The 16986-nt window shown below is 43.3% G+C and overlaps 1 protein-coding gene across 4 annotated transcripts; it reads right to left on the reverse strand.

Annotated features, from left to right (window-relative positions):
- Positions 1–2011: 2011 nt before the first annotated feature.
- Positions 2012–13063, reverse strand: pomt1 (protein-O-mannosyltransferase 1). Of its 4 annotated transcripts, none has more exons than XM_041863207.2 (20): positions 12906–13063; positions 12299–12425; positions 11642–11748; positions 10130–10180; positions 9865–10011; positions 9610–9718; positions 9341–9400; positions 9043–9136; positions 8770–8925; positions 8478–8608; positions 8231–8326; positions 7881–7973; positions 7612–7708; positions 4051–4143; positions 3831–3951; positions 3493–3590; positions 3281–3394; positions 2973–3099; positions 2686–2863; positions 2012–2576 (listed from the first exon to the last, which is right to left on the reverse strand). In XM_041863207.2, the coding sequence occupies exons 2-20, from the start codon at positions 12418–12420 to the stop codon at positions 2402–2404; spliced, it is 2169 nt and encodes a 722-aa protein (XP_041719141.1). In that variant the 5' UTR covers positions 12421–12425; positions 12906–13063; the 3' UTR covers positions 2012–2401. The 4 variants fall into 4 exon arrangements, with proteins under 4 accessions (XP_041719141.1, XP_041719140.1, XP_041719143.1 ...); XM_041863206.2 differs by having other exon boundaries at positions 12299–12457; XM_041863209.2 differs by lacking the exon at positions 12299–12425 and having other exon boundaries at positions 12906–13057.
- Between the last annotated feature and the right edge of the window lie 3923 nt (positions 13064–16986).

The raw sequence follows: 16986 nt of genomic DNA on the forward strand, positions 1-16986 counted from the left end.
CTTGAGGAGTGTCTTTCCAAGGTGCCAGGGGTGCTCATCTCTAACCTGGGAGAACAATGCCCAGGACACGGCCAACATCCTTCAACAGCAAGGCATCAATTTGCAGGAGAGCGAGGCGAGAAGGCCACTGGGCCCTGTTTGAATACTTTACTACGCACACTTCCTTCTGTCTTTTCTAGAGGATACCACTGATTTGATAAGGTAAGATTGGTGAAAGCAATGGAGTGGAAACCATGTCTTCATCTATCCACTCATAGACCAGTCATTATCTCAAGGGAGTAACGATGCATTATAAAGTTATTCGAACCAGTCCAATGAAAGCACACTGCTAAGCCTAATGCTGGTAGGACTAGGTGGGAGTCAGTCATACTAGTGAATTTCTTCATGTCTGTAACATGTCCTTTCAGAAAAAGCACAGTGGCCAGCTGAGTGTGCATTTGAACCATCCTGCTTGTGAGAAAGAGCTGGAGGCCTTGAATCATGCTGAAGAGGAGAGACAGAGAGAGCTGACCAATGCTATCACAATTTAATGAAGAACAAATTCTTATTTACAATGACGACCTGTCAAAACACATCAACAACAATTACACTAATATATATATATATATATATATATATATATATATATATATATACAACACACACACACAATACACAAACACACAGCAAGAGCTACAGGTAAGCACTGACAGAGGTTCGACCATATCCACAACTTTTCAACTAATCAGTAATAGGGAGTTGGTGGTTCGGTGACTTTGAACTTCATGGATGCACATTCTTTTTTTATTAGAATGCTCATTTTGTGGATTTCCGGCATGTGTGAGGAAACATGGGGAGGTGTTTGTGAAAGCACTCACCTCTCCGACAGAGAACCTGCTTTTCCAGATGGACAACATCCTGACTGTAGATGAGGTCCAAGTTGGCTGTAAGTCTCCATCCATCCTCAAAAGCCTTGTTGATTTAAATGTCAATATACAGCCTTACATTTGATTTGATCTGGAATTGTAGAAGCTGTAATTAAGAGGGAAAATGTCACCACCCTCATTTGCCAAAAATAAGCTGGCACTCTGCTAGAGAAGCAAAGTGGACCTCAAATACAGGTCTGCAGTAATATTTTCATATTCGGCACGTCTTATATATATACTGTATATGATTTATACAGTCTTACAAATGTGTGACCATATATAACCTTTTATGTGCTAGAACGTGGCCAGGAATCTATTGATGTTCCATTGGAGCAACCATGCAAGGAAACAGCCTCTTATCACTGCCAAGATCACCTTAGGTCACCTGAAAGCAGTGGAGGCCTGTGACTATGTACCAGGTAACCTCAGAACTGTGAGCAGAAACACAGAAGCCCCATTTATACCGGATGCTTACATGCGTCCTTGGTCCTGATCTTGTCCACATTCTGATTGTGCCCACATTTTTAGACAGGTGTAGACGATTAAAATATTAATTGTTATCTGGGGCGCGTTCAGCAGAATGCAACATTTTGTTACGTTCAGATAAAAATATGCTATGTAGAACAAACATGCCTTTCTAACATGTAGAGTAAAGAATCACATCGGCTCTATTCATCGCATTTCTACCAGCAACGTTCAAAAAACGTTTTCGTACTGAACATGGCCCTGATCTTCCTAACCAGCTCTGGAGGTAGTTGGGATGCATTATGTCCGGATATTTACAGGTGTAGATGGATCTGGACAGTGTAAACATTATCCCACCCTCTAAAATCATTGACAGGTGCCACCATTTACTTTTGGCATCAAGATGTCTCTTAAAGAAATACCTATTTAGACAAAATATGTTAAATATTTGCATACAGGGAGGGACCAGGAAATCTGGTCTCAATGCAGACACAGTGGACAGATCAGAGACACATTAATACCATGTGTAGATACAAAGGCTAATATTTGGGCAGAATCAGAATCAGGACAAAGGACGTATGTTAGCAGTCCAGCACTACAGATAGAATCCCGGTCTAATTCTTTACAATGATGCAACATTGTTGTTATTCATAGTTTTTTTTATTTCAAGTGTTATGCAGCCTTCATAATTCCACATGAAGAAATTGTTAAAAAGTGGTTCATCACAGTGACACATTTTTGGATAAACATATTCCCCTTTCCTCTGTAAATGATAGTGAAAAATACTTGTAAACATTTCATGGTTTTCACATTGACCATAGCTGTAGATTTAAACTGTTTCTGGACCCAAAGTTCTCTGATCCCATGTAGATGCACTCAGTGATAAAATTAAGGTAATCCATTCTACCAAAAAAAATATACATGTTAATAAGACAAAGGCCTTCCCTTGAACGGTTCCCTTAGGCGCTTCCTGCCCTGTGCAAATGTACAGCGTCGCCTCTCCCCAGTCAGTGGGGGTGTATGGTTAAGACTTAACGTCTGCGAAACAAGATGTCCCAACTGTCCCTCCAGCGCAGCGACGCCAGCTGCTCAGCGCTCAGCTCTGGTTGACCATAGGTGAGAGGACTGAAGGTCCGGAAGGACAGATATACTGAGGACAGCCCCGCCAATACAACTCCATGAAGAGCACGCCGGTGAGAAGCACACCTAGAGAGAGGGAGAATGTTTTAAAAATGGAATGATTAAGACCTGTCAGGAGAAAGGCAACAGTGTGACCGGATTCAATCCCAACCCGAGACGAGCCATTGGTGCCCACCGCAGCATGTGTGTGTGCAGGTGCTCCAGAACCACAGGGATCAGAAGGATCTGGAAGGTGAGCGCTGGCAGGTAGTGATACAGGAACAGCGTCTTCTCCATCATGAAGAAGGGCAGGTAGTTGACGGCCCAGCCACCAGCACACACCACTCCTGCCTGAAGCAGCTGGCACCAGGTGGCTGGACAACAAAGTCAAAACATTACATGACTGTTTTTAACATGCCACTTTGCAATGTGTCAACATTCTGTTAGCGTTTACATAATTGTATGTACGAGAGGCGTGTGTACCTTCTGGAATGTCTTCAATGTTCCGTCGCCTCCTTAATAGATACGATAGGAAAAGAAGAACGTACACAGCAAGGGCGAGGTTTGCCAGGGTCCAAGTGACAAAGTTCCCAATCAGGTGGATCTGGGCCTGAAACAGAGAGTAAAGGCTAATCAAGCTAACACATGGTAGCACTATTACATTTCAATGTAAGAATTCATGAATACACACAACTGTTCAAATCTTGGCTGGAGTACAGTAGAGATATTAGAATATAAAAAACACAGCACACTTGAGTGACTGACAGACACAAAGGTTGAAGCAAACCTACATTGCTTGCGGGGTGGAGCCAGTATGCAATGTTGGTATTCATAGTGATCCATTCTAGAGGTGAAGAGCTGTACTTGTGTTCAGACTCCTCATGCTTTACCGTCAGCATCTTCCACTGTCAGACCAACACAAAAGGAGAGAACATGTGAAGTCCACCAATGAAACAGCATCGAAAGGAATCACATTCTCATAGGTACGCTATCCTATTCTTACCTGTAGCTCCAGGAATTTTGCAATGAAGGTGAGGCTGCGGTTGATGTCAATGTGTGTGGGGGAGTGTAGCTCCAGCTCTCTCTCTTTCTGCTCCTGACCTAAAAAAAAGGAAGCCATGCTCTCATCATAACACAGTAACAATTACACAAGGTGTAGCGATTCAGTTAAGAAGCCTGATGAATGAGTTGAATAAATGTGTTATGAAGGTTGTTATGAATGACACTGCAACACTCAAAGATGTTATGACTGGTTCCATAAAGGTTTTATGAATGCCTTATGTATAACCCCTTTAAGTAAAGTGTTACTGAATGTACTTGATTAGTGTTAGGACAACTTACTCCTGCCGTAGCGGTGTTCCTCTACATTCCACACCCCGCTGGGCTGGTAGCCCTTGTAGATCTTATCTCCCACCACTTCCAGCTGTCTGTAGCCCCACTCTGGAAGGGAGGACCCACTCAGCTGCACAGCCACAACATGAGAAAGAGGGCTTCAATGTTAAAACAGACAAGACAGTAAGACAAATAGTTTTAAGATATCCCCCGGGCTCCCTGAGCATACCTTGAGCACAGCCGAGGTGTTGACGTGAATCAAACGTACTTCAGACAGAATAGTCTTCCAGACCTCTTGTTCCGCCTCCCTGTTCGCAATGTCCTACAGAATAGAGTTAAGAACAACGTTAGTATGTTTCTCTTGCGGTCTAATATACTGTATATGTACACACTCAGTGGGCAGTTTATCTAGTAACGGGTCGGACCCCCCTTTGCCTCAAGAACAGCCTGAATTCTTTGGGGCATGGAAGCATTGCTCAATTGGTATCAAGGGACCTATCGTGTGCCAGGAAAACATTCCCCATACCATTACACCACCAGCCTGTACAGTTGACACCAGGCAGGACGGGGCCATGGACTCATGCTGCCTACGCTAAATCCGGGATTTGGCGGACCAGGCGATGTTTTTCCACTCCTCAATTGTCCAGTGTTGGTGATCTCGTGCCCACTGGAGCCACTTCTTGTTTTTAGCTGATAGGAGTGGAACCTGGTATGGACGTCTGCTGCAATAGCCCATCCGTGACAAAGACCGACGACTTGTGCGTTCCGAGACGCCGTTCTGCACACCACTGTTGTACTGCGCCGTTATTTGCCCAATTGTGGCCCGCCTGATAGCTTGCACGAGTCTTGCCATTCTCCTTCGACCTCTCATCAAGAAGCTGTTTTTTCCCACAGGACTGCCGCTGACAGATGTTTTTTGTTTGTAGCACCATTCTCGGTAAACCCTAGACACTGTCGTGCGTGAAAAGTACAGGATGCCGGCCATTTCTGAGATACTGGAACCATTCAAACGTTCAATCAAACAGTAACTTAATGCCTCTATACCTGCTTTATATCCACTCCTCTTTCTATTCTGGTTAGAGCCAGTTTGCGCTGTTCTGTGAAGGGAGTAGTACACAGCGTTGCACGAGATATTCAGTTTCTTGGCAATTTCTCGCATGGAATAGACTTCATTTCTCAGAACAAGAATAGAATGACGAGTTTCAGAAGAAAGTTATTTGTTTCTGGCCATTTTGAGCCTGTAATCGAACCCACAATTGCTGATGCTCCAGACACTCAACTAGTCTCAAGAAGGCCAGTTTTATTGCTTCTTTAAATCAGCACAAAAATGTTCAGCTGTGCTAACATAATTGCAAAAGGTTTTTCTAATGATCAATTAGCCTTTTAAAATGATAAACTTGGATTAGCAAACACAACATGCCATTGGAACACAGGACTGATGCTGATAATGAGCCTCTGTACGCCTATGTAGATATTCCATTAAAAATCAGCCGTTTCCAGCTACAAAAGCCATTTACAACATTAACAATGTCTACACTGTATTTCTGATCAATTTGATATTATTTTAATGGACAAAGAAATTGTGTTTCTTTCAAAAACAAGGACATTTCTAAGTGACCCCAAACTTTTGAACGGTAGTGTGTGTGAGATATATTACATATACACACACACACACACACACACACACACACACTACCAGTCAAAAGTTTGGACACACACTCAAGTTTTTTTTTAAACTATTTTTTACATTGTAGAATAGTGAAGACATCAAAACTATGAAATAACACATATGGAATCATGTAGTAACCAAATAAAGTGTTAAATCAAAATATATTTGAGATTTGAGATTCTCAAATAGCCACCCTTTGCCTTGATGACAGCTTTGCTCTGTCACGGTCGTCGTGTAAAGGAAAAACTGTTGGCATTCTCTCAACCAGCTTCACCTGGAATGCTTTTCCAACAGTCTTGAAGGAGTTCCCACATATGCTGAGCACTTGTTGGCTGCTTTTCCTTCACTCTGCGGTCCGACTCATCCCAAACCATCTCAATTGGGTTGAGGTTGGGGTATTATGGAGGCCGATGCAGCACTCCATCACTCTACTACTTGGTAAAATAGCCCTTACACAGCCTGGAGGTGTGTTGGGTCATTGTCCTGTTGAAAAACAAATGAAAGTCCCACTAAGCCCAAACCAGATGGGATGGCATATCTCTGCAGATTGCTGTGGTAGCCATGCTGGTTAAGTGTGCCTTGAATTCTAAATAAATCACAGACAGTGTCAACAGCAAAGCACCCCCACACCATAACACCTCCTCTTTCATTCTTTACGGTGGGAACTACACATGCGGAGATCATCCATTCACCCACAACGCGTCTCACAAAGACACAGCGGTTGGAACCAAAAATCTCAAATTTGGACTCCAGACCAAAAGGACACATTTCCACCGGTCTAATGTCCATTGCTTGTGTTTCTTGGCCCAAGCAGGTCTCTTCTTCTTATTGGTGTCCTTTAGTAGTGGTTTCTTTGCAGCAATTCGACCATGAAGGCCTGATTCACACAGTCTCATCTGAACAGTTGATGTTGAGATGTGTCTGTTACTTGAACTCTGTGAAGCATTTATTTGGGCTGCAATTTCTGAGGCTGGTAACTCTACTGAACTTATCCTCTGCAGCAGAGGTAACTCTGGGTCTTCCATTCCTGTGGTGGTCCTCATGAGAGCCAGTTTCATCATAGCACTTCATGTTTTTTGCGACTGCACTTGAAACTTTCAAAGTTCTGGAAATGTTTCATATTGACTGAGCTTCATGTCTTAAAGTAATGATGGACTGTCGTTTCTCTTTGCTTATTTGAGCTGTTCTTGCCATAATATGGACTTGGTCTTTTACCAAATAGGGCTATCTTCTGTTTACACCCCTACCTTGTCACAACACGACTGATTGGCTCAAACACATTAAGAAGGAAATAAATTCCACAAATTAACAAGGCATACCTATTCATTGAAATGCATTCCAGGTGACTATCTCATGAAGCTGGTTGAGAGAATGCCAAGAGTGTGCAAAGCTGTCATCAAGGCAAAGAGTGGCTATTTGAAGAATCTCAAATTTAAAATATACTTTGATTTGTTTAACACTTTTTTGGTTACTACATGATTCCATATGTTATTTCATAGTTTTGATGTCTTCACAATTATTCTACAATGCAGAAAATAGTAAAATAAAGAAAAACCCTTGAATGAGTAGGTGTGTCTAAACTTTTGACTGGTACTGTATATACACACACACACAATGGCGCCGGTTCCAGTATCTCAGAAACGGCCTGCCTCCTGGGCTTTTCACACAACATTGTCTAGAGTTTACCGAGAATGTCAGAGGCAGTCCTGTGGGCGAAAACAGCTCGCTTATGAGAAGTCGAAGGAGAATGGCAAGAATCGCGCAAGCTAACAGGCGGGCCACAAACAAGCAAACGGCGCAGTACAACAGTGGTGTGCAGAAGGCATCTCGGAACGCACAACTCATCGTTCCTTGTCATGGATGGGCGGCTCCAGTGGGCACGCCATCACCAACACTGACCAATTGAGCAACGTTTCCATGCCCTGAAGAATTCAGGCTGTTCTGGAGGTAAAGGAGGGTCCGATGAGGTAGTAGATGGGTGTACCTAATAAAGTGTATAACAGTGGATTTATCACAATACAAAATAATGAGCATAAAATGAGTGTATAAGTTATTGTGATTAAATGCATGTAAAACAAAAGGTGACGTATGAGGTGGTGGGAGTGTGTGCGTGTGTCTCACCACTTTCCAGAGATTCTGGGCTGGCATTGACACATTGAAGTCAATGTAGCCAGACACTTCCTGTGCGTGAGGACTCATGGGAGCTGCAACGTCGTGCCTGAGAGACCATAGATAATATTAATAATGAGGTTAGGCTGCAGCTAAGCACAGTAACACAACTAATATATTGGTTACAAATGCTAAATTAAAGTAGCTTCTTTAAATAAACAGACATGTTGTCTGGGGTGCAGATGGAAAAGGCAGTGAGCAAAATGGTGGCTCTACAGTACGTGTTGAGGAGGCGGGAGGTCATGCCGTGAAGAAGCTGGACAACATCACCATGGCGAACAGGGCGGGGAGGGCTGCTCACAACAAGGTCTTGTCTGGAAGAGAATCAGATAAACAATATACATTTTAAAAAATTGTCATTTTAGCAGACGCTCTTATCCAGAGCGACTTACAGTTAGTGAGTGCATACATTATTTTTTCTCATACTGGCCCCCCGTGGGAATCGAACCCACAACTCTGGCGTTGCAAGCGCCATGCTCTACCAACTGAGCTACACGGTTTAGTGGATAAACACTGCATCACAATGGGGGGGGTGTTATAGACATCCAAATTAAAGCTGGCCTGCACATACCTTCCTGGATCTTTGATTATCCACCAATTGTTGACATCTTTGAATGGATAACAGGTCACTTGCTGCTGGTGAGAGCTACCACGCCCATTTTCATACCTTCAGAGCACCAAAGAATAAGAAACGGGTCATGCTGCGAGAACACAAATACACTACATACTAGTGTTGTGTCATGTGCATGGTCCAGATCTGATAAAAGGCTGATGGTAACCAAATATAAATAATTGCTAACCAGAAACACCCCCCTCACCTGATGGGATAGTTGGCCTTATGGGAGTGTAGCCAGCAGGGGATGGGTTTACTGGACACACTGCGGAGGGTCACCTGAGAGCCATAGGCCACATCCAGAGGCTGGCCCTGAGTGATCCTGGCCAATCCTCCCTGAATCCAGCCAAACACACTGGATATAAACTCAAATAACATGCAGCAGAGCAGCACCACTACCCAATGTAAAGTCTTTTAAAAACACTTCATAGATCCAATAGACAATTTCGGTGGGTTGCTTGCCATCTCAACTGGGTCTCAGAGAGAGGAATACTGACCTCTAGGCTGGCCTGGAAGGCACTGCTCATCATCTGGTCGTGTGGGCCACTGCGGTAGAGCAGGGTTAAATGGACATAGAAGAAGCCCAAGTAGAGTAGTAGGGGTAGGACCACGAGGGCCAGGAAGCGGGTCACTACCTGCATCAGCACCACACTCTGCACGGTTGGGAGACACTTCAAACATTAGCAGGATGCTTCTGGGAGGTCAAGCTGTCCATTTGAATTAATGGATATATTCATAGACAAACAAAAAAACAAACCTAATGAACTCACATTGCTCAGTGCTCTGTCCCCAATAAGCTGCCACGTGTGCACGGTCGCCAAGCCCAGCAGCAGAAAGTAGGTGAATAGACCCATGTACTTCACTCTGATGAATGGGAGAAGCAGACCGTTTAGACATGCATGCAAACAAACCCAAACCTTTATGAGTGAGACCTAAAGAGGTAAAACACCCTCAGTCATCACAAACATGACCATGAGATGATTGTGGACAACTGTTTAAACTTCTATTTTTCAATAGATTCATTTCCATCCAATTAGTTTTAAAATGTTGCTGATTGATTGAACTAACCCCACAGCACAGGCACATGTGACTCCAGTCAGCACCAGCCACGCCAATCTGACCTGTGAGCTAAAAAGGATGAAGAGAAACATCAGCTGGCACGGACACAGGCTGAGAGCATGCCGAGCGGACACTACACATCAACCGAAATCAAGGAAGTGGGGTACATTTCTGCTAATCGCCATTGAACATCGTTTGTATTGGTGTGTGTTAGATGTGTTGGTGATCATGGAATGACAACCCCTTCCTAGTAGGTACAGAGGAATTGTGACACTCACCTGCTTTGTGCATTGTGAAACCGGAGGTAGGATACGACAGCGAGCAGCAGGAAGAAGATCAGTACAGATTCCAGCAGCATGAAGCGGGACTGAACAATCAAGGAATTCTCTGTTTCACAAAAACAGAAAATACACGGTTCCTCTTATTACACTCAATGGAAATGGAAAAGAATGAGCAACAATGGAGTCAAAAATCGATTATGCAAATCCAAATACAACTTTGACTGTATAAGAGGAAGTATAGGACAACATTACCCATGAGGAAGAGCAATGCAGCCCCCAGTGCTGTGAGGTGTGAGTACCCGAGCTCCACTACCAGAAGGTAACACAGGGGTACACACAGTGACCCGGCCAGGGCCGGTATCAGTCTTAAACTCCATACAGGCACATTACTGGAGTACTCTGCAAAGAATTGTAAGAAACAACAACTTGATTAAACCACTTGAGAAAAGCACATACATTCGGATGTTGGGCATTAGATCTAAAGATGCATTGGCACTGTATTAATTAGATTGCCTACCTGCTCCAATCCTGTTCCAGATAAAGTTACCATCAAATCCACCAAGATGAGCTGTATAAATTAGAGAAACAATGAGCATTATTCTAAGTGAAGGGATTAAAGGGTCATCACAAAATGAATTTCAATGTAAATGGAAAGTACACACATATACATATATATATATACATATATATACACACACACACAAAAGTATGTGGACACCCCTTCAAAATAGTGGATTTGGCTATTTCAGCCACACCCATTGTTGACGTGTATAAAACTGAGCACACAGCCATGCAATCTCCATAGACAAGCGTTGGCAGTAGAATGGCCTTACTGAAGAGCTCAGTGACTTTCAACGTGGCACTGGGCCACCTTTCCAACGAGTCAGTTCGTCAAATGTCTGCCCTGCTAGAGCTGCCCCGGTCAACTGTAAGTGCTGTTATTGTGAAATGGAAACGTCTAGGATCAACAACGGCTCAGCCGCGAAGTGGTAGGCCACACAAGCTCACAGAATGGGACCGGCAAGTGCTGAAGCACATAGCGTGTAAAAATCGTCTGTCCTCGGTTGCAACACTGACTACCGAGTTCCAAACTGCCTCTGGAAGCAACTTCAGCACAATAACTGTTCGTCGGGAGCTTCATGAAATATGTTTCCATGGCCGAGCAGCCGCACACAAGCCTAAGATCACCATGCGCAATGCCAAGCGTCGGCTGGAGTGGTGTAAAGCGCGCCGCCATTGGACTCTGGAGTAGTGGAAACGCGTTCTGTGGAGTGATGAATCACGATTCACCATCTGGCAGTCCGATGGACGAATCTGGGTTTGGCGAATTACATTTACGTCATTTAGCAGACGCTCTTATCCAGAGCGACTTACAGTTAGTTAGTGAGTGCATACATTTTCATACTGGCCCCCCGTGGGAATCGAACCCACAACCCTGCCGCCATGCAACAACGCCATGCTCTACCAACTGAGCTACACGGGACTGCCAGGAGAACGCTACCTGCCCCAATTCATAGTGCCAACTGTAAAGTTTGGTGGAGGAGGAATAATGGTCTGGGGTTGTTTTTCATGGTTCAGGCTAAGCCCCTTAGTTCCAGTGAAGGGAAATCTTAACGCTACAGCAAACAATGACATTCTAGACAATTCTGTGCTTCCAACTTTGTGGCAACAGTTTGGGAAAGGCCCTTTCCTGTTTCAGCATGACAATGCCCCCGTGCACGAAGCGAGGTCCATACAGAAATGAACACCTTTGAATTGGAACGCCGACTGCGAGCCAGTCCTAATCGCCCAACATCAGTGCCCTACCTCACTAATGCTCGTGGCTGAATGGAAGTCCCCACAGCAATGTTCCAACATCTAGTGGAAAGCCTTCCCAGAAGAGTGGAGGCTTTTATAGCAGCAAAGGGGGGACCAACTCCATATTAATGCCCATGATTTTGGAATAAGATGTTCGACGAGCAGGTGTTTGAGCACATACTTTTGATCATGTAGTGTATATTGTATCGTATTGTAAGGGTTCAGTACTTACCTCCAAATGCTAGAATCATGTGACCAAGAGGTGGTCCACTCTCATCAACAAAGAAGACCTGTTTTGTGTAGAGAGATACAAACTGTCCATAGTACACCTCATCAAACCTGTAAAACATCAATGGGGGTGTCAGGGTAAACTACTGTCTTGCTAAATAAAAATTAAAACATGTCTTATTAAAAAAAACGATATTTGTCTTATCTACCAAGGGCGGTCCAGTAGCTGTGACAGTATAGTATGGGCTACTGTTGTTTAATGTGGGTCCTTCAACTCTGGTCCAGGGTACCATCAGGCTAGGATTTTCAGACTTTTGTTCCAGTACAGTTCTTGGCCTAACACACAGATTGATTCAACTAATCAGTGGCTAAATGGGTGTGTTCCGTGTTTCACACTGGGTTGGAACAAAAGCCTGGGTGTCAGTGGGATCCGGACCAGGAGTGAAGAATTGGATATACAGTAGCGGCAGGTAGCTTAGTGGTTAAGAGCGTTGTGCCAGTAACTGAAAGTTCGCTGGTTCTAATCCCCGAGCCGACTAGGTGAAAAATCTGTCGATGTGCCCTTGAGCAAGGCACTTAACCCTAATTGCTCCTGTAAGTCGCTCTGGATAAGAGCGTCTGCAAAATGAAAAAATGTTAAATGTAAATGTGAGCTACTTACACAACAGCTTTAGGGAAGTTAATTCCATACAGTCTGGACAAAAGTCCAAGGGCTGTCACTACCACCAAAACCAAATTGATTTCGGCTCTGATCACAATAGGCAGCTTGATAGACGTCAGCATGGCTCCTGTGTGCCCAGGGTTTTGTTGTCAGCATTAACTACAAGGATTCAATCATAACCAATGACACAATTAGCCAATTGTTCCCACATTACAATCTAGTTAGCTAGTTAACAATCGAATAAAAAGATGAGGCTAGAGACTGATTGGATCCATGATGCTTGCATGGCCATAAGTCTCTGTACAGAACGTAGCCAGCTACTGCTCGCTAACAAATATGGAGCAAATAATATCACATATAGGCAAATAGGTTACCCATTGAATTACATACAGAACAATTTTTCTGTTGTAAACCCATAATTCAGACTGATTCCAGTGGTTTCCCCTAACTAGCTAGCTAATTATAGCTAGCTAACCGACTAGCTAACCTTTATTCACCCCATTCCACCCACTCTTAGCAAGCTAACCTTAGCCTTTAGTCTTCTAGCAAAATTGGAGGACCCGAATGTATATTACTAACTAGCTAGGTACGATGGCCATACAATTACCTTTAATTTGGCACTCTTTCGGAATGTCTCAACATTTCGCTGCCCGCAGGGTTTTCCATCAGTGAGACTATAAATCGGTAGTCGACTTGAGGGTCTGCTGCAGTGGAGACAATGGTCGCGTTCCCCTGCTCAGAGGTTGCACGCATCAACCAATGCTTGCGTGCTGCCTCATTGACTGTGTCTTCGACTATAACTAATGCCGCGTTCAAAACAATTGGGAACACCTCCATAGTCTTATCACACTCCAGCTCGGTAAGTCGCGGTAATGTACTTAATACTGATATGCACACCGCCATAAAACCTTAACGAAGAAGAAGACAACCGGGATCTCGGTCCTTGGAAATCTCTGACTTCCGACTTCAGTGCGTTCAAGACAACTGGGAACAAAAAATAAACGAGGTCAAATCATGATGTCAGCGATCTTCAGGTCGGAAAGTCGGAGCTCTCGAAAGTTGCCCGAGTTTCCGACTTGGAATTGCGAGTTGGATGACCGTTCAAACGATTTTCCCCATCCTTAGCTGTTTTTTTGTCAGAGGGCCCAGTTGTCTTGAACGCGGTAATATGGGAACCACATGTCCCGGATTGTGCGGGACAGTCCCGTATTTTGGCCCTTTGTCCCGCAACCAAACAATCATGTCGCTTTCAGTCAGACTTCCTATTAATTTGATGAGAATAGACGTTCCAAGCTATCTCTTTTGCAGTCACGTTGTGCTTATAACAAGATATACACTCAGTGGCCAGTTTGTTCAATATGGTGTAATTGCAGACAGCAATTCAGGGCATTTCTTGATATGGGCGTTCCTTGATGTCAGATAATTAATTAATAATAATAATTAATGTCAGACCATTGGTGCCCGCCATTGGTCGGTCCATTGATACCTGACATTGGTCAGTTCCACGCTGTTTATATCAAGGAGCTTCCGGATTTCAAATCAAATCAAATGTTATTTGTCACATGCGCCAAATACAACTTGTGTGGGCTTTACATGAATTGCTTGCTTATGAGCCCTTCCCAATGATGCAGAGATTAAAATAGTAACATGAGAGGAATAAAATACACAACAATGGTGCTCTCTCCTCTTTCTCTTCTAGTCCACAGATGTCGAAAAAAGTACTTGTTTTAAATGAATGCTTTAGATCAGGGGTGTCAAACGTACGGCCCGCGGGCCGGATCAGGCCCGCAAACGGGTTTAATCCGGCCCGCGAGATGATAAAAAAAAAAAAGATTTTATTTTTGTTTTTATTTTTTTGTAAAGTATAAAAATGCGCTGCAATTTTTCAATAAAATAAACTGCTGTTCCAATTGCGTCCACTGGATGGCGCAATAGCAATTGTGTTAAGCAAGCAAACTGTTTATACCGGGGCAGAGCAAGTAGGTCAAGCACGTGCAGCCAATGAGCTACTTTGTTTTGCCCGCGATATTTATTACGGCTTCTACTTTTAACATTATGTGCTTTGGCACCCTCATTGCCCCAATATGTCTCTGTCAAAAAAGAGAAAAGTGGACGCAGAGTGCAGAGTGTTCCAAGAAAAATGGTCATCCTATTTATTCACGGAATTGAATGGGAAAGCTGTATGTTTGGTGTGTTCAGAGCATGTTGCAGTGCTGAAAGAATATAACCTTCGTCGCCACTATGTGAGTCTTCATGCCGACAAATATGACAACTTTCAAGGACAGCGGAGATGAGAGAAGGTGAATGAACTGTTGGCGGGTCTGAAGAAACAGCAGTCTGTGTTTACTCACAGCCGAGACATCAGTGACGCTGCAGTGAAAGCTAGCTACCTCGTTGCTAATGAAATCGCAGTGGCTTCAAAACCATTTAGTGAGGGTGAATTTGTAAAAACATGCATGATGAAGGCAGCGGAGATTGTGTGCCCTGAAAAGCGGCAGGCTTTTGCAAATATCAGCCTGACAAGAAACACAGTTGCAGACAGGATTTCCGATCTTTCAGTGGATTTGGACAGCCAGTTGAAGCAAAAAGTAAAGTCATTTATTGCGTTTTTCGGTTGCAATTGATGAAAGCACGGACATTACAGATGTTGCACAACTGGCCATTTTCATCCGCGGAGTTGATGACACATTGACCGTCACCGAGGAGTTCGTGGAGTTGGTGCCGATGACAGATACAACGACAGCAGCTGATATTTTTACCGCACTCGTCGGGCGCCGCTGGACAGGGTCGGAGTGGACTGGTCCCGCGCTGTCAGCCTGGCTACAGATGGTGCGCCCTCAATGATCGGGAAAAAAGCAGGCGTTGTGACAAAGTTCAGAGAGAAAGTGCAATCTGCAAATGGAGGACGTGATTTTTTGACTTTTCACTGTATTTTGCACCAGGAGGCTTTGTGTTGCAAGTCATTAAAGATGGATAACGTCATGAAGGTGGTCATCCAAACTGTTAATTTCATCCGATCCAGAAGCCTGAATCACCGTCAGTTTGACAGCCTTCTCAGAGAGAAAGACCACATCTATGGCCTTCCATACCACACTGAGGTAAGATGGTTAAGCCGAGGTGCTGTGCTGAGGCGTTTCTTTGATTTACGAGAAGAAATTGAACAGTTCATGGAAGAAAAGGGCAAACCAGTGTTAGAATTTCATTCCGCAGAATGGATGCAGGACCTTGCATTTATGGTGGATGTTACAGAGCACCTGAATAACTTGAACAAACAGCTGCAAGGGCGCAACAAAGTTGTCACGCAGTATTATGACAGCATACGTTCTTTCAAGTTGAAGCTGTCATTGTGGGAGACGCAACTTGCCGGTGGTGATGCAGCTCACTTCCCCTGTCTGAAAAATGTGTGCACGACCCAACGTGGCAGACATGAAGCGGTTCAAAGATAAAATAACGGGACTGTTTCGGGAGTTTGAGCAACGCTTTCAGATTTATGTTTATGTTTTTATGTTGATGTGCTATTGTTTTTAATTGATTTTATTTGTATATTTAACCTATTCTTGACTCTGTGGTTCTTGCACTTGTTTGGGGAACAGGATTTCATTATTTTTATCTACATTTCTGCCTGAGAAATGACACCCTGATATAGTTCTGTGATCTGTGAAACAGTTCTGTTAATCACTGAGGCATTGTGTGTTTGTGTGTTCTTTGTCCTCAGAACTTTCAAATAACTTGGTGTTTTATGATTAATAGTGATGTTGTGCTTTTGGACACTGTCCTCAGGCTCCAGCTTTATGTTTATATGTTTTTATGTTGATGTGCTATTGTTTTTAAATTTATTTTATTTTATTTGTATATTTAACCTATTCTTGACTCTGTGGTTCTTGCACTTGTTTGGGGAACAGGATTTCATTATTTTTATCTACATTTCTGCCTGAGAAATGACACCCTGATATAGTTCTGTGATCTGTGAAACAGTTCTGTTAATCACTGAGGCATTGTGTGTTTGTGTGTTCTTTTTCTTTAGAATTTTCAAATAAACTTGACGTGTTTTATGATTAATAGTGATGTTGTGCTTGTACTATTTTGGACACACTGTCCTCAGGCTCCAGCTTTATGTTGTATGTTGATCGTATTAAAACAAAGAAAACAATCTGAAGTTGTTGTTTTTAAGTTATATATACCATGATTTTTCCGGTCCGGCCCACTTGGGAATAGATTTTCCTCCATGTGGCCCCTGAACTAAAATGAGTTTGACACCCCTGCATTAGATCATTTATTCTGGTATTGACCCTATGTAGCTTGTTTCTGGGCAGAGGTTCAGGAATGGTTATAAAATCACAACATTCATTTAAAATTAACCTTACAAATAGCGCTGTTGGGCTATTTGGAAAGCCATAGTCAATCAATCAACAATATAATAATGCTTGTAGAACAGGTTTTCATCTTTAGCTCACAATGTGTGGATACTATGCGCTTAGAAAGGTTCAAAATTCATGTAAAACATCAGAGCACAGTGGAATAATATATGGCACATGGAAACCAAACAAGAGTGGTCTAAGGTAATAGGTGGAATGGGCTGAGAGTAGCTGAGGGGTGGGATAATCGGTAATGGTATTATTGAAAACAAGGCATATAATGTATACCGAAGTAAAATCTTATATATGTGTGTATGTACACTACCGTTCAAA

This window comes from Coregonus clupeaformis, chromosome 18 (assembly GCF_020615455.1).
Source record: "Coregonus clupeaformis isolate EN_2021a chromosome 18, ASM2061545v1, whole genome shotgun sequence".
Taxonomy (NCBI): Eukaryota; Metazoa; Chordata; class Actinopteri; order Salmoniformes; family Salmonidae; genus Coregonus; species Coregonus clupeaformis.